This window comes from Talpa occidentalis, unplaced genomic scaffold (assembly GCF_014898055.3).
Source record: "Talpa occidentalis isolate TD23 unplaced genomic scaffold, MPIMG_talOcc4v2.1 talOcc4.12, whole genome shotgun sequence".
Taxonomy (NCBI): Eukaryota; Metazoa; Chordata; class Mammalia; order Eulipotyphla; family Talpidae; genus Talpa; species Talpa occidentalis.
Window position 1 is genome coordinate 82,553,578 of NW_023601212.1, and position 24,361 is coordinate 82,577,938.

Genomic DNA, 24,361 nt, shown 5'->3' on the forward strand with positions numbered 1-24,361 from the left:
AAAATAAGTAGGGTTCAAATTTGTACACATTGCGATGACTGGAAGACTCCAAAGAGCCTTACTGTCCTTTCTGAGCAGGATATCTTCTTCCCCTCAGGGCAAACAGTGATGAACTCCTTCTGAAATATTAAACGTATTATACTGCAGGAAAAGATTTTACAATCCTCCAAAAAGAAAGCAAAATGAAAAGGAAGCAGGCCAGTGCCACACAGTCCCAAATAAAAACCAAGAATTTTAAATGATGAACTCACAGTTGCCAAACATACAAAGAAATAATCTACCATAAGTAAGGAGAAGCATCGGGAAGGAAGGAAGGAAGAAAGGAAGGAAGGCCGAAAGGAAGGCCGAATCACTTTAAATATATACCAGTTTGATAGGGAATATGTCAGAAGTGCATTTTAAATGATTAAGGACTTCCAGTTATAAGGTGAATAATTTCCTGGGATCTAATGTACAAAGTGATGAGTATTGTTAATAATACTGTCTTAATATATTTGAAAGTTGCCAAGAGAATGGACCCTTAATATTCTCACCATAAAAACCAACTGGTAATTATGTGGTGAGATGGAGGTGTTTGTTGTTACATAGCTACCACCATGATGCAATCATTTTACAAAATGTAAGTGTATCAAATTAACACGGTGTACACCTAAACTTACATAATGTTCTATGTCCCTTATGTCTCAATAAAGCTGGAAACATTTTAAAGTCTTCAATTATTAAAAGAAAGCATTAAAACTTTCAGTAAAGGTTGAGATACCACTTAAAGCAATTTTTACATCAAAAAGATAGGACCATCATTAGAAATAACACCGTTCAAAGAATTATCAAACTAGAAGCTGAATATGAGCAAATAACTAAAATATTCAGCACAATAACAGAGATTGAAATATGATAGAGAGGTCAAAAGACAGAGAATAGAATAAATGGTCCAAAATACATCTAATAGGACTCAGAAAGGAGAGGTGAAATGAGTGTGAGGAACTTTGCACAGATAATGGTTGAGAAATTCCAGAATTAACAGAAGACACGAATTTTCAGAATGAATCCCAAGGAGAATAAACAAACACAAATCCACAGCAAATTGCATTGTGCCACAGCTGCAAATATCAAAGTCAAAGAGAAATCTTAAAAATATTTGGAGTAAAAAACATCTTACCTACAAAGGTAATTGTTCTCAAGAACAGAAGCCAGAAGAGAGTGGAATAATAATCTGGAAGGAGCTGAAAGAAAAGATCTGTGAGCCTCAAATGTTACACCCAGCTAAATTACTTCTCAAGTATTTCCTTTAGAAAACAACAGAGTTAATATTATGTACAGATGAAGAAAATGTAATAAAAAATGGAAAATAATATTGTTTTGATATGTTTTCAAGGAACACACAAAAAATAAGCAGCAAAAAAATTGCTGAGTTGAGACTATATTTCTGTACAAATTTTTCCAGTTGCTGAGAAGCTATTTTAACAGTAGTCAAGAGGATGTCACTCTATGTAAACTCATTCCAGATGGTTCCTTCTAACTCTCTTTACTTCAATCTTGTGTCACCTCTTACACAACAACTCTGAAGAGACTTTTATGAGTAACATTGTTTATTTCTGTGGGGATTGGAATGTTTTAATTAAGACTGAGGTATAGATGTTGTATTGTGGGTTTGGTTTTTTTCCTCAGTTAACAAAAACATACATATATGTATGATAGGGGGGACTCTCATGCAGCCCTGCAGAATTAACTGGGTCAACAGCTTCAGTACTGTCATGTTCCTCCCGCACTGTGGAGGGTTTTGATCTCGAGTAAGATCACTTGTGACTTAATCTTTGCTCTGTCCGCTAGCACATTCTTCCTTCTTTTAAAGATTATGACTCACAGATAATTATTTTTTACTTCTAAGGAAACATTTATTCGGTTAGTAAACTTGACTTTATGTTTCTCTCTCTGGGAAGAATTTTGGTTTAGCAGGTGTTTCATCACAAATGGGATAGCAGGGTTATTGGTCTTCAAATCAAGAGGCAGATGGTTCACATTTCAGACACCCCTCTGGCGTGGATCTCTCCTCTAGGACCCACCACTTGGGGCATTCTTGGGCACCCCATCATCGTGGCTGTGTCTGGTAGGGCTGCAGTAAGGCCTCCTCTGAGTGGAGCTTTTAGAATCTCCTGCCATGGAAAGCTCCTCCCTCTGACTGTGAAGCTCCTCCTTCTAATGGGCAGCTCCTCCCACTGGCAGGCGCATGCTGCTTAATGCAGCAATTTTGCCTTCTTGTCTCTCTTGGACCTGCTAACATTCAGCATTTACCACCCCAGCAGAGAAACCACCCCTTCAGAGAACTGGTCCTCCAGGCACTGCTTAGCATTTTAAGAGAGAAGGTGTCACTCAGTGACTGAGCTGGGAGGTCAGGGAGCAGCGTGCAGGCAGGCACCCGGGGCAGGAGGCACACAGCGGACTGTTTTGAACCACACTGAAATGTAGTTTACTCTGAAGTGCAGTCTAACTGGCTTCGTGACATCTCGTGCTATATTATGATATATTATAAGGATAAATGAGGCTTTAAAAATCAAGAGATGCCATGAGAAGTAGAATTGAACTGAGCAGCAAGAAATCCTGTACAGAAGAGAGAGCAAATGAAGGAAAGAATCAGCGTCCTAAAATAGCATTATTTTGGGGTTTTTTTTGTTGTTGTTGTTTTGAAAGGAAATTTCTAAGACTGTTTCAGAACTTAAGATGTTAGATTGGAAAGTTGTTGTATCTACCTCAGAATAGATAATGAGTAAGGCTTTTAAAAAAAAAAATCTTAAAAACATTGTTTGTGACTAAATGGTAGCTTTTATCCAGGTGGAATTTAAATCTCTGAAATTCTAATCCTGAACACTGCCATTTTCTCTGCCTCTCTCCTTGTTAGACTCCAGCGGTGCTCTGAGTGCTGTGTCTGAGTTGCTTCCATCACCAGGTCACCCTAGTCCTTTGGGGATGTGGATGGCCCTCCAGTAAATGGAGGCACGCATTACCACGACTTCGAAAATCAGCTATTATTTGTAGATCTATAGTAAGAACTGTGCACTTATAGTTTCAAAGATTGACCTGCAGGAAACAGTTAAGCATTTGAGAGGTGGACTGGTTTTGTTGCTATGACAATGGCCTCTCTTCTTACAGACAGGGACAGAGTTTGTTAGAATATAGCATTAATATCTTGGGCATACATTGTATCTGATATTCTCATCTTATTCCAAACAGACTCAGAAAATAAAGTCAGGGGCATTATAGGTTTTCATGTTCTTTTAATGAAAGTGACCCATTTCATTCACAGTTGTTTCAAGGTGCCAGTTTATCACTCATTTTTTATTACATTAAGTGTGCATGTAGCCATGTCCTGGAAGGGCCCTGGTGGAACTGAGGGCTCTGGTGGGAGCCCTTGACCGGCACATAGAACCCCAGTGAGAACCCAGGGTGGGAAGTGCAGTGAGCCTCCTTCCCCTTCAGATGGCTAGGTAAACGTGAAATTATAAATATGCTTTACTGCGGCACATATCTGTGCAAATAAATTAATGTTATTTTATTGAATAACTGAATAACCAAATAAATGACTGTCAACGAACATATTTGGGAAGAAAGACTTTATCTACCCAGTGTGGGCTTACTGACATTATCTCTCTCCAAAAATGTGAAGAGGTTCCTTGAGAGTCAGGAGCAAGAAATGCCTCTTGCCTCCGTGTTCTGAAATAATCCGCATAGTGAAGTGGGCCGGGCCGTGCTGCCGCCTCCTGGGTTTCATGGCTAGGCATGCCCTTTCATGGGGGCTGCAGCCCAAGACTGTGCCTCCTAGGATGCCCTCCATGGCCTCCCCTCCCTGGACAAGAGGGGACAGAGGTGGGGGCCAACTCCTTCCCCTTCATCCCTCCAGAGTCAGCATTTCTCCAACAACTTGCCAACTTCCCTATGACCTTCTGTGGAGCCCGCTTCCTTTCCGCTCTGCCACCTTGTCTGGTGACTCCTCGTGCTGACCTGGACCAAGGGCCCAACCCCTACCGTGCACTTCCAACAACTTGCCTTAATCCTGGCACATTTTCTTATAGACTGTCTCTAAAGACTATCTCCTAAGGCTACTGTAAAAAAAAAAAAACTGTCCCAACAGGGTGGCTTTAAACAACTGACACTTAATGTCTCAGCACTTAGTGACCATCCCTTCCTGCCATTCATGTGGGTCAGATAATTACCTCCTCTCTCCAGCCCCACCCAGCACCTCACGACAAACCTCATTTAGAGATGTCAGTGAACCAGCATCTGAACGTGAGGATTTCCATTTGAGATGAAAGTCTGCAGTTCCTGCAAGTTAATACAGAAAGCAGACCAAGCGTATTTTCTTGCTGGGTGGACTCAGGTAGAATTGAGCTCCTAAATACCCAGGATTTATGGAATTTGTTGCTAATATTAAAGAGATTTACATTTCTGTTATACCCCTGCAGGTTTAATCTGATCACTGCAAAATGCTCAGAATACATTGCTATTTCAAGGACAACTTGATTATTTGGGTAAAAATTAGACCTCTCTTTGTAGAAGCCTTTAGACTTTTGGTACCAATCTGTTTAACTCTTTCTTTGCAGTTCCTTCAGCCGCACCTGAAAACGTGTCAGCTGAGGCTGTCAGCTCCACCCAAATTTTACTGACATGGGCTTCGGTGCCTGAACAGGATCAAAATGGGCTCATACTGGGTTACAAGGTATGTTCCAGAGACCCTCCTGTGTTTGCACCGTGAAGGGGCTGCTGCACGTCACTCCCCCAGTGAGCTTGTATCTTTCATAGAACAGTAGCTCTGGCAGCTCTGAGATGCCAGTCTAAGCCTCACTCCAGCCTGGGGGAGTTAGAGGGGGAATCAGGCACCTGCACGACCTCTTACCTTGTGCCAAAACCACACACCATGGCAGCGGCTACTTGAAGTCTGAACCTGTTGTCTCACTTGCAGTCTGGGAGTAATGACCGTCACTGCCTTGCAGGAGGCTGTGGGAATGAAGCGGGTTATTGTTTCATGCCAAGTGCCGAATAAGTGTAACTGTATAAAAGCATGCAGGTCTGTCCTTCCTCGCTACCTCCCTGTCATCCTGCATCACTGTAGGACTGAGCACCCCAGCCTCTTGGCGCGCCATCTCTGGGGTAGTCTTTACCTGTGCTCTTGTTCCATCACTGCAGTGACTAGCACTGTTTCCCCCTTCTGCTCCCCAGCACCCCCACCAAACTACAGAATGAACATTTCTGGATTTGGCCAGCAAGGCCACGCTTGTCTCATGTGCACATCTCCACTGCACTTTCCATAACTTATACCCCAGTCTCTGCTTCTTCCACCTGTTCTCATGCTTCCCCTGCCTTGGATATTCTAATCACTCACTCTGGCCCCATCGGACATGAGGCCTATTAGACAATGCTACTGAGGGGACCCATCCCATACCTGGGTCCTAGAGAAAAATATTGCTGTGCTATTTTTAAGCTTCTCCCTGATGACCCCATCTTTTACAATCTTTGGGGTCTCTGATCCTAGGGAATAGGTTGGAGAGGGCGAGCTTATTGCAAGGACTTAGGAGCTGAGGAGCAGGTGGGCATTAGGATGACTGTGTGTGGTGTGGGCAGCAGAATATGGTATAGGCATGCCAGAGAGCAGCTTCTCTTTTAAGCCGGGAAACCGAGTGGGCCGCTGGCTCCTTTCTTGGGAAGCAGACTGTCTCTGTTATAATTGAGGCCCGCCGTTGGGGCCCTCCGACCCTGCAAATTCTGGCAAGGCAGCCAGCTCATGCAGCCATGAACTGGGTCATAACTCCAGCTACCCCGCTACGCTGGAGCACAGCATCACCATCTTCCCCCAAAACAGCTTATATAAATTGGTGCCTCAGCCTTCAGCATAGCCGTCCTGGTCCTCGCCTGCAGTTGCGAGCCCCCCACACCTGCCGAGATCCCTCCCTGACACGTCACATGCTCATCACCACTGCGCGTGTGTGTCGATGCTTCAGATCCTGTTCCGGGCCAAAGATCTGGACTCTGAGCTCCGAAGTCACGTCGTGCGAGGGAACCATACGCAGTCTGCGTTGCTGGCAGGCCTGCGGAAGTTTGTGCTGTATGAGCTCCAGGTGCTGGCCTTCACCCGCATCGGGAATGGGGTCCCCAGCTCGCCCCTCCTCCTAGAGCGAACCAAAGATGACGGTATGTTTATTCTCCAAGCCTTCGCTGGCCTCCCATGTCGCTTTTAACAATCCAAACCATTTGGGTGGCTGTCATTTTTAACTTAATTTTCAAACCACTTCTTTTTTTTCAGTTGAGGAAAACAAAACAAAATTGTCTTTCAGTCGCTGAGCATTTATATGGCCAATCTCAGCCTGGAGTGAATTTTTACAGCCTAATTATGAACCTGTGCAGAATTTCATCGTAACTCTGCAATAGGCAGTGCAATAAAGGCCGGTGGGCCGGGGCCATAAAACGTGAGGCTGCTCCTCTTGGTGATGTCTGCACAAATCTAGTTAAAACTCCACTCCCGGCCTGTGTGCCCGATTCTCTTGGTGCTGCCCAGCTCTTGCCATTTGCATAATACGAGGTAATTAGACGTTTCCATCCAGAGTGCAGTGTTTTCAGGCTCCCAGGGTGCCCAGACCCCTGTTTCCAGGCCTGAATAACAAGTGCACTTGATGGCTTTGTGTTTATAGAAGTCTAGATCATCAGTAAATATGTTTCTCCACTTTGCAGCTATCAAACACTCAAAGGTTAACTCCTTCACATTTTCATTATTGAAAAGACTATAACTAATATGTCGGTGGCAGGGGTGGTAAATGCTATTCTCCTCAGGGACCAGAACCATCTGACAGGCGAAACAACTGTGGGTTTTCTTAAGCATCTTTACTAAGTAATTAGCCCCCAAATGTACTCTAGCTGACTTGAACCTGTCCTCTCTGTTTTATGGGTCGGTGGCTGGAAGAAGCTCTGCAAAACTTTGTCCTCCAGAAACAAGCAGTTGCAGGGCCAGTGGGCCTCTGAGAGGACAAGCGTGACCTGAGGTTGTTTCTTTGCAAAACCTTGTAAAGCGTTAGGGTATCCGGGTTACACAACTGAAAAGTCAAAGGACCATTTTAGAAACTGCTCCTCAAACTCAGTCAATTACAATTGTTTCTTCCAACATCACAGAACAGTTTTTTTTCTTCTCTCCCACTCCTAACAGAGACATGTTTTTTCCACCCCTCCTTTCAAATTCATCAAATGATTGGTACTGAATGGCTTTGGGGATGGGGGTGTTGTCACATGGGATTATGTCAGCATTGGGTCCTGGCTTGTGGCGTCCTCCTGGCATTTATTTTACCCCATTATAGTAGTCATAATGCATGTTTAAAATTTTAAATATTGTTCTCAGTTTAATAGCTAGAGGCAGAATTCAACAGCCCTGGCATGACAAGAACGCATACCATTTTATTTTTGTATTGATTGTTCATGCCCATTGCCTCCTATCTAGGAGTCAATCAGTTAATAAGTTCCAACAAGAAGTCCTGATTCTGGCCACACACTAGCTCACCTCTCCACTTAAGTGAATGTGTTTTAGAAGGACTATGGCACTATATTCAATAGTACCACAGTACATAACTGCTTTTTGAAGTATTGGTGCACCGTGGCCTGCAAAAGAATTATATGCATTTGTGCATGGCCAGACTTAATTTTCTAGGACAACACAGGAGAGAGATAGTGTGCATAAGGGGGTGGGGGCGGGAATCTCTGATGAGAAACATGTTGTTTTATCGCCATCATAACCTCCATGTAGAATTGGGAGGGATTTTAGACCACTTTATGTACCTAAAGCCCCAGGAAAGGAATCTGAGCTCAGCTTGGTGAAATCTTTCCTCTCAGCTTGATGTACTTGATCCACTCTAGGCCATCATTCAGTGACAGCTTTCCTGCAACTAGCACACTATTTCCAGCATTGTTTATGAGTGCTGATGAGGAAATTCAGAAAAGCGGGTGGGCAGGAATCAAAATGAGGGGTGTTTCTTCAAAATTATTAGCCAGTTAGATTCCAAAAGTCATTCTGCCAAAACTTAGAATGTTTCATCCACAGTCAGTGTCAGCCATGGTCGTCACCATGCTCCGCTCGCCCACAGAACCCCCTTCATCTTGACACGGGCCCATATAACATTGTATCAGTGTCCAGATCATGGTATGTTTCTTCCCCTTCAGCCCCAGGCCCACCGGTGAGGCTGGTGTTCCCCGAAGTTCGGCTCACGTCAGTGCGGATCGTGTGGCAGCCCCCAGAAGAGCCCAACGGCATCATTCTGGGTAAGGGAGCGGCAGTAGTAAAGGGATCGCAGAGAAATAACAGTTAGATTGATTTCTTCTGGTTTTATTAGATCTCTGAGAGATAAAACAAAAACAAGATTCTGTCTACAGCAGCCTAGCCCTTTCTGAGAGGTTGGAGACCCTCTGCTGTTTCGTGAACCGTGCGCTAAGGTTTTCTGGCAGGCTGAAATTTACATTTTGTTAACCTAGAATTTCTTCCATTTGTTTGGGGTTCATAGCAATATCATATGTAATTGACCTTCCCTTCAGCTCTGAAATAACCAGGCTATTTTGATGTGTTTCTGGAAAACAACAAGCCAGTTTTTCATAGAAGATAGAGACCTGGGCTTTGCTATCAAGTTCCTGGAAACATCTTTCTTCCACTACAGTACTTGCACCTAATCCTTTTAAGAAGCTGCTTGAGTGAATTGCATGTCTTTGGTCCCAGGGAAATTGTTTACTTTTAACTTTTCATTCAGAAGAATAATCCTGAAACATTGATGAAAAGCCTTAATTTTTTTCTATTCCCCAAAGGCAGCACATTTTATTTTAAAAAATGGTCCATTCCTTTATTTATTCACCGTTTCACCCTGACAGATTAAGGGCTTTCTATACGCCAGGCGTCATATGCAGAGTGGGAAGTGAGCAGTAAGTAGAATGTGCCCAGCCTGCAGATGTCCACAGTACCATGAGGGAGAGGCACCATAACCCTACCTGACAAGTGACATGACAGAGGTGTCACCAAGGGCTCTGCAGGCAGCTCCTTCTGGGCAGTAGGATCTGGGTGGATGGGCAGCAGCTTTCCAGCTGGATCCCAAGGATAAGGGCTTCCAAGGCCTGGAAAAAAGGAAGGGGTGTCCACTCAGCCAAAACAAAATGCCTTTTGCCTGTGGAGGCATAGATTGAGCTGAGACTGTGGTAGTAGTCTGGGCCAGGCCAGGAGCTGCTGGAAATGGCCTTCTTTCCATGGAGGAAGAGAACCCAAGGCCCAAACTACTTAAATTGGGCATTTAAAAGAAGAGCAGCAAGTATGGTGTATTCTCCAGATCAGATCAGCTCTCAAATATGGTATCTACCTAATCTCAACTGCTAGGGACCCCCAGATATATTGCTTTGTGTTCTAGGTAAGTGTGATCCCTTTGGAAAACATGTGGCAGTGTCAGGTAGGGCAGACGTGTAACCTGTAATCTGGAGGTTCTTCACTTCCAGTCTCACACCCTAGAGAGATTTCACATGTGTGCACAGAGTACACAAGGATAGTTGTGGCAGGACTCCTTTAATAGCCAGGAAAAAAGAACTGGCAACATTACAAATGCCCATCAATAATGCAATAGGAAGGGGAATTATGGGCTGCTCATACAGCAGAAAACACTATAGAAACTAAAATATGAAGGGAATCTACATGTGTCAACATGAATAACTCTCACAAACATCTGTTGAGTGTAAAGAAGCAAGTTGCAGAAGAATATGCAGTTTGAAAATGTTTATGTATACTTGACCAACCTTACAGTATATCCTTTTTTTTTTGTTTTTTTATTATTTTTTTATTTAAATTTTATTTTTATATTCCCCATACAATCACAACCCCCTTATTTTGACCCCAAGCCCTCCTTTCCCCACCCCCCACCCCCCATAGAGTGTCTCTGGTTCATAGTTGTTTGTTGATTTTGATATTTCTTTCTTATAGTTATTCTTTTTCCTGGTCCCTTATTTAAGTTTTCTAGATTCCTGCTATGAGTGAGACCATCCGGTATTTTTCTTTGTCTTTCTGGCTTATTTCGCTGAGCATGATCCCTTCCAGCGCCATCCATGTTGCTGTAAATTGCATGTGTTTATCTTTTTCAAATGCTGAGTAATATTCCATGGTGTGTATGTACCACATCTTCTTGATCCAGTCATCTGTTTTTGGGCATTTGGGTTGTTTTCAAAGCTAAGCTATTGTAAATTGTGCTGCTATAAATATAGGAGTGCAGGTGCTCTTTGGAATTGATGTTTCTGTGTCCTTTGGGTAAATACCTAGGAGTGGAATTGCTGGATCATATGGAAGCTCTATGTTTAGTAGGTCCAGAAATCTCCACACAGCTCTCCATAGTGGTTGGACCAGTTTGCACTCCCACCAACAGTGCAGGAGAGTTCCTTTTTCTCCGCATCCTCGCCAATATTTGTTGTTGCTAGTTTATTTAATATGTGCCATTCTCACTGGTGTGAGATGGTATCTCATGGTAGTTTTGATTTGCATTTCCCTGATTACAAGTGATATTGAACATTTTTTCATATGTCTGGTGGCCATTTGCATTTCCTCTTCAGAGAAGTTTCTTTTTAGCTCTTCTGCCCATTTTTTGACTGGATTATTTTCTTTGTTTTTATTGAGTCTCATCAGCTCTTTGTAGATTTTTGTGATCAGTCCTTTATCATTAGTGTTGTGTGCAAAAATGTTCTCCCAGTCGGTGGGGTTTCTCTTTGTTTTTGTTATTGTCTCTTTTGCTGTGCAGAAGCTCTTAAATTTGATGTAGTCCCAGCTGTTTATCTTTGCCTTCACTATCACTGCTTTGGGTGATGTGTCCCTTACAGTATATCGTTTTAGGGATGTGCATATAGAATAACAATGTAAAATATGGACAGGAATGGACCCTCAGTTGAGAATCAGGCTGTCTCTGAGAGAGGATCCAGTGAGCCCACAGGATGGCTTCCAATTTTTCTGTCTTATTTTCTTTCTAAAAAAATAAAAATCAGAGAAATTTGGCAACATCTCAAGATTTGTTTAGTCAGGGTGACAAATACTTCAGTGTTTGGTCTATATTCTAAGTATTTTTCTGCACATTTGAAATATTTTATAATAAAAGAACAATTATAAAATAAAAATAACATATTCACTGTAAATTTTTTAAAAACATTCAAAGAAGTACAAAGAAGAAAATGAAATTTACCCACAATTCTACCACCTAAAAAATTTTAGGTGTTTAAGAACATTTTTTCTTACAATCTAACATTTTTTTCTAACATTGTAATTATAAAATGCTTCATGATTATAAAATGCTTCTCATCATTCCAGTGTTTGTCATATATGAATAATAAAATAGTACATATATACCTGCGCCCAGTTTAAGATGTAGGACTTCCAATACCACCGAAGTCCTAATCAAAGGAGAACACTCACCCAATTTGTTTTTGTTAGCTTTTTTTTTTTAAAGATTTATTTTTTCTTTATATAAGAGCTGGGGTACAGGCCAGAGGCGCGGGAGGGTGAGAGGACTCACCAGAGACAGAACAGGGAGCAGAACAGGCAGATGACAGAAATACACTGCTGAGGGCAGCAGCAGGCACAACAGGAGAGGTCTGCTGCGCCATGTGGGATTCTTGCCAGCCAGTGGGGATCGAACCGACACTGCAGAGACTGCGGACAGCATCACAGCGCAGTGCTCCACGCGCTGTGCCACTGGGGAGGCCCTGTCTTTATTCACTTTCTTTTCTGATTTTACTATAGTTACATTTAAGCCTAAACAACCTACTGGTAGTATTGCATGTTTTTTGACTTCAGATAAATCTCGGTTATGTGTTTTTCTGAGACCTGCCTTTTTTTCCTTTCAGCTTCGTGAATTTAGCTTTGGCAGACGCCGCTAGCTGTCACTTACTCCCCAGTCGTCACTTCTGCATGTACAGTCTCTCCCTCCATTCCCCTGGTGTGGGACTTCAGGAGTGTCCCCCGTTTGTCAGGAGCTGCCTTCTGGTTCGCTGGCACATACCCGGGTCACAGAGTTTGTAGGTTTCAAGCTTCACACCAGGCTGTCTTCCTAAGTGGAAATACCGCCCTCCTGTCTCTGTGTTGCTTTATACACCTATTCCAACCCTTGATAGGTTTAGAATTTTAAAACATTTGCCATCCTGTCAGGCTCAAAGTGGCTTCTTGTGGTGTTATGTTGGGTTTATCCAACAGCCATGAACCTGGCCGTCCTTGTTTGCCATGACCTCTTGTCCTCGGACTACTCTCAGCTTCATCTTAACTTATCTGAATTGCTATTCCATTTCCTTTGCAACCTCTATAATTTCTCCTTGTCTCTTGCCAATTCAACTATGCACTTAGAAGGTTTCCTTAACAATCATATTTGTCATTGTTAAATGTCTTCACAGGAAGGTTTTCCAGGTCATCTAGTTTACCACGTTGCCAAAAGCAGAATTCCTCTATATACTTCAGTATTGTTTGAACTTCACAGTAAGAACATATTCAAATATTATAATGTTTAAACTCAAATAAACTGTAATTGAAAATAAAGAAGTACAGATTATCTACCAAATTTCGCAATCATAAATAATAATGTGACTAACATCCTTAGAGGTGAATCTTCATTGCATTTCTCGTGATTTCCTCAGGATCTATTCCCAGAAATAAAATAACTACAAGGTATTAGAACACTTTTAAGGATATTCACACACATTTCAAATTTTCTCTCTAGAAATGCTGTGTTAATTTGCACTCATAACAGCAGTGCATAAATCACCCCTCCCTCACCAGCACTGGACCTTATTTTTTTTTTTTACTAAGGTAATGTTGGTTTACATTGTTCTTAGTATTTTGGAAGTATAGGGTGACCCCCGAGTTTTTCAGGTGTTGTGACCATAGTGCACCACCACAGTCCGTTGTCCATTGTGCTTCCTTCCCACTTTACCTGCCCACCCCCCACACACACCCTCTGATTCCTCAGTTTTATAGTCAGCTTTCAAGGGTTAGTTTTTAAATCAATGTTGCATGATCCATTGTTTGGTTTCTCTATATTCCACATATAAATGACACCATCCATTATATCTTTCCACTTCTGTGTGTCTTTTACTTCTTTTAACGATGTCTAATAGTTTTTTTTTTTTTAAGATTTATTTATTTTTATGCAAGAGCTGGGGTACAGGCCAGAGGCATGGGAGGGTGAGAGGATTCACCAAAGATAGAGCAGGGAGCAGAACAGGGAGATGGACCGAAATACACTGCTGAGGGGAGCAGCGGGCAAGACAGGAGAGGTCTGCCACACCATGTGGGAATTTCCCTGGTCGGCCGGGAATCGAACCCGCGCTGCAGAGGCTGCAGACAGCTCCACAGCGCTGTGCTCAACCCGCTGTGCCACCGGGAAGGCCCTATAGTTTTCTTTTTATAGATCCTTCACCTCCTTTGTTAGGTTAACTCCTCAGCATTTAATTTTTTTTTGGTGTGCTTGTAAATAGGACTGTTTCCTTAATTTCTTCCTCTTCAAGTTCATTGATTGCATATAGGAAGATAACTGATTTTTGTGAATTAATTTTAAAACCTGACATTTTGCTGAACTGGTTTGTTGTTTCAATTAGTTTTTTTTTTAGGGTTCTCTATGTTTATTATGTCATCTGCGAATAATGATAGTTTTTCATCTTTCCCAATTTGGATTCTTTTTATAGTCTTTTCTTGCCCAACTGCTCTAACAATTCTCCCCTTTCCACCCTGAACTTGGAGTGAGGTAGTGTGAAATCCCATGGGAATTGCTGCCTGGACATGGTGTTGATGGGACACAGGGAAGGATTATGGGGTTCTGAGGGTATATATGAGGTTGTGCTTCTCTAAGTTGCAGAAAGTAAGACACACAGAAAGGGTCAAACAGCTGTGGAACCTCTCCTGTCTCTCGGGACCTGACTCAATCGGCTGTTTTCAAGAAGCTTTGTCTGACATCCCCAGACAACATGATTCATCCTCTGCCTGAACTCCCCAGGCAGTTATGCACTGCATAATCCCATGGCATGAGTCACGGACAAGTTGCTTTTTTCCTCTTCTCTTACAGACAGGCAGAGTAGAGCGTGGGTGAGATTTTGGACATGTCAGCCATGCTGCCTGGGTCAGCCCTCAGCCACTATGTGCTAGCTGAGTGAAGTCACAAAAGCTAGTTAGCTTTTCTGTACCCTCAAAAGGGAATATCATTCATACCTCCCTCCTAGGGTTTAATGAATTGCGCATTAAGAACTTAGAACGATCCCTGTCACATAGTAAGTGCTCAATCAGTGGTAAGCTTTAGTATCTTGGTTACTTAGTATTTTATCATTTCTATTGGATGATAGGAGCCTGGAGGCCTGTTGGATTCCAGGGCTGGTTCACCGTCTCTATGTCACACCGCATCTTAGCCCAATGCTAGAAATTACTTTATATTCACCAGTGATATGTCACATTGATTGGTTCTTTATCACGCTGGTTCATGCTGACGAGAGAGGGAGAAATTTCTAGAAAGGTGATTTGGTGCCAGGCTATGGGATGTTCCTAAGTATGTGGAGACATTTGGGTTTTGATCCAGGGTCCCTAGAGGTGATTGAAAATCACCATAACCCAGGTAGAAAGAAGATAGTATTTAAACTGAGCACTCCAGCCATGGTGAAGCAGATGGCTCGGTGTCTACCTGTAATGCAGAAAGCATCACATTGGAGCCTCACATTGTAATGGCATTTAGTTGTAATTGTAACAAATGTTGTCTGGGTAACCTGTCACCTGAATATTATTACAGCTAGCACACCAAATTGTAGATGCTGGAGGAAAGATGGGAAAACAGTTTCTAAAGATTCAGATTGGTGTTCACGGGGGAGAAGGGAAAACATCTTTTTGCAAGACTCACTTTACATCCAGAGACCCTGAATCAATGTTCCCACTCTGGCAGCGCGGCCTTCTGAGTATATAAACACCTCTGCAGCTCGTGCTTTTGTAATCTATATCAAAACATGTTCTTGCATTTCCAAAAGAGATTAACAGCATGAAACACTGGCAGGTGCCTAGAGGGGGAAAAGCTTGCTTATTTGCGTAAATATTTTACTATAGAGAGCTTTTAGCATTTAGAGCCTTCCTTTGGGGGGTGTGGAGCAAGCCACCTGAGTGTGGTCACCCCTCCCTCCCTTGCCAACTACTCCAGACTCCTTTAAATGCTATTAAACTAAAGTGATGCATGTGCTCTTCAAATCCACATGGGCCTGCCCCCATCAGATGTGCCAAAATCTTCCCCACCTCCACCTGGTTAGACGTCTTCCAGCTACTGAGGGTCTAACATTTACCTTTAGCTTATTACAAAAGGGTAGGCAAGAACTCTGCTGAGAATTAGGAGCTCAATTGAATATAATCCATGTTTGCAAATGCATGGTTTTGATCCACTATTGCATTTGCCTGGCCACAGTCTCAGATGGATAATCTATAAATCCAACAAGCCACACAGCACCTAGGCTGGGCTGACCAGGCCCTCCTAGGGCTGTTCAGCTGCTCGTCAGTTCTCTAACCATTTAATGGATGCTGGCAGAGTGTCACCACCCACACCCATAACAGTGGCCACTGAGGAGGTCAGGAGCACCCCACCCCAGTGGTGGCCTTGCCACTGGGAACCTGAGCATCAGAACCCTGTGGCAAGCAGCTCTCATCCTGGTACCTTTTATTTGCCTGCGGAGCCATAAAGTCTTGTAGCCTTCTAATATATCTGTACAAAACTCTCCAGAATCCCCTTGGTATGAGTCCAGTCAAACTGTCTGACTGAGGCAGTGAGACTACTCCCACCAAGAGGCTTTTAGTTTTTGGTTCCATGATCTGAAAATCTCCCTTTTGCATTTGTCTTGGTGGATAGATCTGGAATTTGTAGCATGTGCCCATTGTCGGTTCTGATGTTCTAGGCGCTCGAGGTCCTCCATATTCTGGGTGTATTCAGAAACCCATTTAGGCCTCCCTTACTCCACGTTTTTAATCTTAGCTTTAGTTCAATGTTGCTGGCACTTGGCCTTACTCCCCTGAATGCCTGTATTATCATAATTCACCCATAACCTTAAACACAGGCCCGCTCACAGGCTGTAGTTTACTCCTACTATTGATTCAGCTTATCCATCCTTCCCTAACATCCAGGTCGGCTGCTGACCTTGCATCACTGAAATTCAGCACAATAATGGTTCTGATCTTGCTGTAACTATAATTACATAACCAGCCTTTTCCTCCCAAATGCTTTTATCTCTGAATACTGCCTATCGTTACTCTCCCTCCCCCACCCACCCACCCACCCCTCCCAAAAAAAAGAACTGGTAGTGCTCAGCAGCTTCTTTTTGCTGTTTGTATACAGAGAAAGTGTCTCTTCTAGTGTCCATGGGGTCCATCAAGGTAAAATGCAGGTGTTGATCTTTATGTTGAACTCCCACTGAATGGGGGACTAGGTGATAGTAGCCTTATTTTTAGGGCAAATAACAGAAGGTACAAATTTAACCCAAAAGCTGAGGAATTTTCTCCCTGTGGCTCAGAGTGGGAACTGGATCAGAGATAGAAATAATAACCCAGATTTTTGCAATTAGGCACAAATGACGTTGTGCTTTGCAATTTACATACATTATCTCATGGAGTCATTGCTGCAGATATAAAAGTGAATATTATCAATATTATCTCTGTGTTACCCGACTGAAGCTGAAGGGCAGTGGACTCAAGGGCAATCCAGCTGCAAACACCCCTGCTTCTTCTGTGGTCCTGATAGCACGCTAAGGGGCAGGGCCCCAAGATGGAATATTATGCAGTTGTTAAAACTCATGTTCCTGACGGGGGGGAAATGGTTTCACTTGTGGTGTGATTGTGGCTTCTCCACAGTCCCCAGTGCTCCCAATAGGGCCAAGTCTCAGTGTGCAGAGGGGCCACAGCTTTCACAACAGGTTTCTAGCAGTATCCTTACCTCCCTGTTTAATTTCCCTATTCCTCTCCACTTCTTGGGGTTGCCTCCCTAATAAACTATTTAATCAGACCTGTCTTGGAGCTCACTAGAATCTTTAGGGCTCAAGCAGAAATATCCATAGAAGGGAAAGTGCCTTGTGTGGGACAGGGCTGCCAGTGCCTCTTCATGTGCTTGCTCTGTGAAGGTTCACAGAATCAGCATGCCCTTGTCTTGGTGTCACCCACTGTCCTGGTGCAGGCGCTCCAGCTTTTCCTCTTGCGCTAGCCTTCTCAAAGCAGGGTGGGTACTACCCCGCTGCTGTGGGGAAGCCAGGCTGCTCCTCCCAGGTTGTCTGTCCCCTCCAGACAGACCATCGGCCACAGAGTCTCCACTGCACTGCTGTGCTTAAGTCCCACCATAGCACCAGTTGTGCCTCTGGCTTGCTAAATGCTTCAAGATTCCTCCTGTACTTTCATAATCACCTTGAAAAATTCATGTTGAGTGGCCAAATTATTTTCCATTTTTCTCCCTTTTCTTCAGATCATCAGAATCCTATCATTTCAGAGCACAAAAGAACTATGGGAAATAGCAGGGTTTCCTGGGAAGAATTGGGACTCCAATGCCAAAGGACCACCTCCCTGTCCTCCAGTGTAAGGTGGATACACTGATATCTGCTCCCTGGAATGTCATGAGTTCTAACATGACAGATGTAAGGTGCCTTGGACATAGAGGCCCTGAAGAAGTAGGGCTGTTCCCATTAATAGTAGAGACAGGCAAGGAGAGATGACTTTCCCATTAAATTCCCAAATTCCGCAATTCACAAAAGATATGCCTTTGAACAAAAATCTCAGTTTCATCACGGGATTTTTAACTTCAGCAACAGAATAATCTGAGCAGAGACAAAATGTAACAAAGGTTGACAATATGAAAGCACATCTGTAATCACTGTGCTATTCCTTAAAGCAGTTGGTGTCTCACTAATTCAGACTCACTGGGCAAGAGGCAGTTTGAATCAGTGTAGAGTCTGAATCACACATGATTCCCCATGGAGTGAAGGAAGCTATGCTGGTGGAGTCACCTGGGAAGGAAGTGCATGGGGAGTCTGGGTGTCTAGTCAGCCTTGTGTTCACCGCCATGCCCAGGCCTCTGGGGTGTACCTGTACAAGGAGCTGTTGTCAGGTGGCTTCTGCTGCTTCTTGCTACCTTAGGCAGAGGCATGCACAAAGGAGAAATCTGTCCTGCCACTGTGCAAAATTATAAGATTACCCCACCCAGAAATTCAGTGTGTGCATAGTCGGGGCCCAAGCCCCAGACACAGGTGCGTTAGTCTGTTCTTGATGCAAACTTAAATGTCTGCTTTGTTAGGGATCTGTTGTCAAGGGATCTCAGGAGGCTTGGGATTGGGTTCATGTTACACCAATTGTCAGGTTCCCACTAGTCAAATAGGCAGGGAGAGGAGGTGGGAGGGAAGGTCTCGGAGAAGAGCTGGCAGAATCTCGGGACTGTCAGTCAACCGGTCCGTGAGCGGGAAAGGACAGCTTCAAGCAGGCACCCTTAGCAGAGGTGCAGGGCCTGCTGAGTCACATCCTGGAAGCACAGGGACAGCTGGTCACTGTGGCAGAGAGAAGAGACCATGCGTAGAAGGCAGAACCACAGCTGTAGTGGCTACTCAGGGTGTTCAGGTTCAGGGTTTTGCATACACCAGATCTACAAATAGCAGTCACCATGGACAGGGCAGTGTGTGTGGTGATGAGAGTGACTGGCAGTGACTAGGGAGTAAATGCCTGGGCACTCTCTCCTCTGGCCCGGGGTGTTTGGATAGATGGCAGTGCAGGAGCAGGGTCAGTGCCTGTGGAGCTTGACCAACATTGGGGCCGAAGGCAGACAGAAGGAGCAGAGACACTCACCAGACAAGACATGGCCGAGGAGAGAGGGGCTGAACGAGGGGTCAGGCAGGTGCTTTCTCTCTGTGGGCAGCCCTCCCAAACACAAGACACCCGAGAAGGCAAGAGCTGGTGGAGACAGAGTTCAGCTCTGTTGATCTAATTTCCCCCCATGAGTCCCCCTTGTTTGACTTGAACAGTTTGGCTGTCATTAATGTTTTCAGAGGCTGTAGCACCCCATCAGTTCTGCTTTTAATCAGAGTAGGAGCTTAGCAGCTGGACTAGCATGTCTGTGAGCAGAAAGAGGCTAAGCACTGCACCCTGGCTGGGTCTGCCAGTGGGCACTGCCTCTTCAAACTCTGGTGGAGAGGGCTTGGCATGGCCTGGTTGGAGAGATTTGATCATTAATGACTTCTTATCAGCCCTAGAACCTTGATACAATCAAGCAACATGAGAGACATTCAGAGCCCATAGACCCCTCCCTGGACTGATTAGCAGGCACCCTCCTGCTTCCTTGACAGGAGGAGGATTATTTACAGTGGAGCCCCCGGCTCAGAGCCACATGCCAGAGCTGCTAGGGGTGTGGAGGGCAGAGGAGAAGCAAGAACAAGGAGTCAACTGAAGGCAGTGGATGGTGGGGGTGTCAATCACACTCTGGGAGACTGGGGATTGTGGGCAGCTGGGCAGCAGGAAGATGAAAGAGAGGAAGGACCAGACACAGACATGAGAGCCAACGGCACTCAACCCACCATCTAGCCCTGCAGGCCACACTGTTGGAGAAATGTGCTTTAAAAAACCAGATGGAAGATACTGCTCTTAGCCCAGGAAGGGGAAGACCTATCTTCAAGAGGAGGGTGGAGTGGGGGACAGCAGCAGTGAGTAGTGAGTACTCTGCAGACCCCCATCAGAAACGCTCAACTTGCTGGCTTCCTGCCTCCTCCCAAGTCCTCCTGGCTTCCTCTGGGGTACCAGTGGCCATGGGAAGATGAAACTGGTTTCACATCCTGTTCCTGTGAAGAATGAAGAGGGAAACAAGTGTCATGGAAGATTAGCTGGTGCCCAGCCCTGCCTTATTCACCACCGTGGCTCTGATTTCCCCGGCCGTGTGCAAAGCATCTGCCTTTCAGATGCCGACTGAGGAGGGAGGACTCATAGAGAAACAAATGTCTGTCTGGGTTTCCAATCTAGAAGTGATTACAAGTGGGGGAAGATGGGCTTTTCTAGTGTGAGTGGAGAGATGACTCAGCCCCCCTACTGTCTCCCCTTAGGGTACCAGATTGCCTACCGCCTGGCCAGCAGCAGCCCTAACACATTCACCACTGTGGAGGTCGGTGCCACCGTGAGGCAATTCACGGCCACTGAATTGGCCCCAGAGTCAGCCTACATCTTCAGGCTGTCGGCCAAAACCAGGCAGGGCTGGGGGGAGCCACTGGAAGCCACGGTCATCACCACTGAGAAGAGAGGTAAGACTCTCATCCTGAATCTCACTGCCATGGTGGGAGTGGGAGGAGATGGGGGCTCGTAGGGAACCATGAACTTGGTGGGCAGGCTGCTGCCTTGGTCAGACCACCCTGCATAGCGGGCTCGGCATTAGCCACAGTCCCACTCTCAAAGGTAGACATGATTGTCCCAGGTTTAAAGATGAAGGTATATCTCATAGAGGGTGTTGTTCTAGCTCCGATGTTCAAAACCGGAGCCCTCACTGAGGTGCTCAGGAAGGAGGTTTTCCACGAGGCGGTCCTAATGGGAAGCCCATGAGCACCCCCTCTGTTCTGAGCCCTGGTGGTGGTGCTTGATATGTGCTATCTTGGTTTGTCCCCAACAAGGCCCAGGAAGAATGTGGTATGAGCCCCTGGTTGTATGGGAGAAGAAAGTGAGCCCAGATGGGTCATTTTCACAGGGTGCACAGCATGGGGCTGAAGTTTCACAGGGTGCACACAAGGGCTGTTCTTCCCACAAAAATCTGCTGCAGGTTTCTCTCCCAGCAGCCCACGGGCATGTCCTGGACCTCACTCAGGAGTCTGCCACAACAGACTAGCTTCCTCTAGGGCCAGAGCCACAGCACCTTTAACAGAAAATGCAGTTTTGACTAATTCTAGGTTCTGACATCACAGCTGGACCCAGAGATCTTAGGGGAAATGATAACAGGAAGGAGCCTGAGGGCACCCAGATGGGAAGGACTCAGAGCATATAATCTGTTCTGCGTCCCTTCTGAGACACCACATGCCCAGGCTTTGGAGCTGAACAACCTCAGGCAAAGATCTTCCCCTCTGTATGGCCTGCGGACTGTGTGGCGAGCATAGAGCACAGGACCATGGGAGCACTTGCTGTGCGCACTGACCAGTAGCCTGAGCGCAGTGCTCACTCAGTGTAAGCTGCCCTCCGTGTCTGCAGCATTGCATCACAGGCACCACAGCAGACAATTTAAGGGAGCTAGACAATTTGGGACAATTTAAGTTGAGCCCAAAACATCTGACAGACAATTTGTAGATCTGAAAAAAGACAAAGACATTCTGAGCCCTCCTGCCCTCTGATCAGTTTGAGAGGCACTGCCCTCCTCACCTCTAATTCTCACCAACAGAGCTGGGGTTTGTAGCCAAGGAAACTCATGGCCAGGGAGTGAAACAGCTGCTCTCACCGCATGGCTCAGACCAGGCCAGGAAAATGTTCACCTAGTCTGCTCAGATTTCTGGGTGGGAACCAGCTCCTTCCTGCTTTCTAAGGCCGAGACGTGGCCTTCCCTCTCTACCCCTCCTCGCCCACTCAGAACTGCACAGCCACTTAGGGCCCTTCCCTGCCCACTCCCTCTCCCAGCTCGCCCCTCCACACTCTCCCCACAGCTCTTTTGCCTCCTCCTGGACAGCATCCACCTGTACTGACCACCCCCCGGGTGGCTTCCACCGTGTCACCGGCTGACTTCAAACCATCAGTTTAAAAGTTTAAAAGGGAGACTATAACCAAGATGAAAATGCATGCATTGTACAAAAATGAAAAATGATGTAAAAAATATATAAAATAAAATAAAAATATTAAAAAAAAAAGCAACAGGGAGAGCTGCAAAGGCAGTCCCCCAAGCGGGTCCACCCCTCCGATGGCCAGCAGTGGGGAAGGCTGGCTTCACCTCTGTGGCTCAGGGCTCAGAATCTTCCAAGGGAAGACTTCAGCCTCTGAGGCCTGCTCGCCAGAACCAGCAAGCCTATTTCCTCATGATGATGATATGTTGCCTGCCTCAGAGCTGCAGTAGTTGTCAACAAGCCATGCTCTCCTGCTCCGCGGCCTGTAGACGGAGGAGGGGATGTTCCCATACCGTGCCCCTGTTAAAGTATAGACCTCATCCCCTATCCCGCGACCCACTCGGCAGCCCCACCCCACCCTGCATCTCCACCCCATCTGACTCTGCACCCCACCCCACACACTGCACCTCCACCCCATCCACACCACCTGCTTCTTAGGCCCATTGGGTTTAGATGTTGCCCCAGGCCCTCCACTCCTCACTCCTGCTCAGAGAGCAGAGGCCAAGAGAGCTTTGCCAGTTGCCCAGGAGGGGGCTTTGAGGCAGGGAAGGGGCTCAGGGCCATGGCTCCCGCCAAAGCGTCCCTTCAGGAGAAGGGTGCTGATTAAGTTAGATCGAAGCACTCCTCACAGGCCCGTCACTGCAGGGCCGGCAATCAATTGCTGCTTTATTACATGCCACACATTTTAATCAGAATCAATAATCTGCATGATAAACAATTAAACAATTATCCCTCCCCCATGGAGTTCCTTTACTGCAATCGATGGGTGAGGAGACTCAGAGATGGCAAACAGTTCACTGTCAGACTCTGGGCCCTGGCCCATGCCCCCCACTCTCAGTCCCACCACTGCCAGCACAGGGGACAGCATGGCACCAAGGACGAACTGAGATCGGTGTCACTAAAGTTTCAGGTTCAGTGGACGTCCAGGGGGAGGAAATCAGTGTTCAAGAGGCACTGAGCCCAGAATCCGATAACACCTCAGCTCACACCTGAGGCTTAGGAGACGCAGGTACCATTCAGAGATGCCCAAACTCGACAGTCGGGAGCCTGCGTCAGTTCGCCTCTGTCCATCTGTCTGTCTCTGCTCAGGAACAAGCAAGGTCTCCAGTCAGATCCACGCAGTGGCTCATCCCGAGTCAGCCCTAAGAGTACCTCACACCCCTGAGAACTCGCGGCCTCTCAGCTGCCCCTGGGCTGTCCTTGTTTGGTTGCAGAGCGTCCTGCACCCCCCAGAGAGCTCCTGGTACCCCAGGCAGACGTGACGGCTCGTAGTCTTCGGCTCCAGTGGGTCCCGGGCAGCGACGGGGCCTCTCCCATCCGGTACTTCACAGTGCAGTTGCGGGAGCTTCCCGGAGGAGACTGGCAGACCTATTCCTCGTCCGTCAGCCACGAGGCCACCGCCTGTGCCGTAGAAAGGTACTGAGAGCTGGGGGGACCCTTCCCGTGGGACTGGGCCCTGCCCATGGGGTCCCCGTTGCTGTGGCTCCCACCCACAGAGCATGGGTCTCATGGTGCAAGGAGACACAGCACAGAGACCTCCTGCTCCTCTTCCCACGGGCACCAGGGAGCCCAGAATTCCTGTGTCCTGCACCTGGGACCCACCCGAGCCTTTTCCAGGTGGCAACACCCAGCACGAGACCCCAGGCACTGACAAGCAGGGAGGGATGCTGGCCCTCATTTGCCTGGGTGTGTGGGCTCAGGTACCCTGCCCTCCAGAGGCAGATGATGGGGGGCAGGGAGGAGGGGGCTGCTGGTGTCCCAGGAGACATGCTCCTTCTCTCTGTGCTCTTTCCAAATAAGTGAGGCAGATAGGATCCACCCCAGTTAGTGATGCCTGATGGGGAAATAGAGGCCCCACCGAACAAGGTGAGAATCCCCCCATTTATCCAGTATTTAGTAGGCTCCTAGGCACAGAGTGGGAGGGGGACAGGCTGACAGCAGTGAGACATTTTGCAGGCATGTCTCCTCCATGGTCTTCCTTCAGCCCGTTGTGCAATTGAGGGGCAAACAGAGTGCAGGCTGAGAATCTAGACGGGCAGGTGGAAGAAGTGATCTCAGGTTGCCATGCTTACCACCCAGCCGGGCCTACACTGTCCCCATTATCCCTGGAAGAAGCCCCCCAGTCCATTAGCTTGCTGGGGAAGACCACCCTGATATTTTCACCATACTCTCATCTGGCCCTGATTTTAGTTACTGCGTATTAAGCAGCAATTAACTGGGTGTTACTGGGTGTGGGGAGGGACCTGTTTCTGTGGGTTCTGGAATCTTCATCAACTCCCTCATAGAAGCTGAGGGAGTGAAGACAGTGGTTTCTCAGACCGGCCAAGGTCCTTCACCTTTGAGACTCAAATACCTCTGATTCATACCTACCATGCCAGGCACCATGCTGGGAAATGTCACCTAGAGCAGCTGGTAGAATCCCCTCTGTGGCACGGTGAGGGGAGCTCATCTTCCCACTCTGTGATGAAAACCAAAGCTCAGAAAGGTCACCAGCCTGCCAGATGGGAGAGAGTATGCATCC

At 46.2% G+C, this 24,361-nt stretch overlaps 1 protein-coding gene across 3 annotated transcripts in view; it reads left to right on the top strand.

The window, feature by feature from the left end:
• SDK1 (sidekick cell adhesion molecule 1) overlaps positions 1-24,361 on the top strand; it is a 714,488-nt gene that overhangs the window by 610,895 nt on the left and 79,232 nt on the right. For all 3 annotated transcript variants that reach the window (XR_008551224.1, XM_054693671.1, XM_054693672.1), the window contains exons 26-30: positions 4,596-4,711; positions 5,991-6,180; positions 8,191-8,289; positions 20,095-20,289; positions 23,055-23,256. Coding sequence is in view for 2 of the 3 variants with exons in the window: in XM_054693671.1 (XP_054549646.1) it covers positions 4,596-4,711; positions 5,991-6,180; positions 8,191-8,289; positions 20,095-20,289; positions 23,055-23,256 (802 nt within the window). In the remaining variant the exon portion in view is untranslated. The remainder of the gene's footprint in view (positions 1-4,595; positions 4,712-5,990; positions 6,181-8,190; positions 8,290-20,094; positions 20,290-23,054; positions 23,257-24,361) is intronic.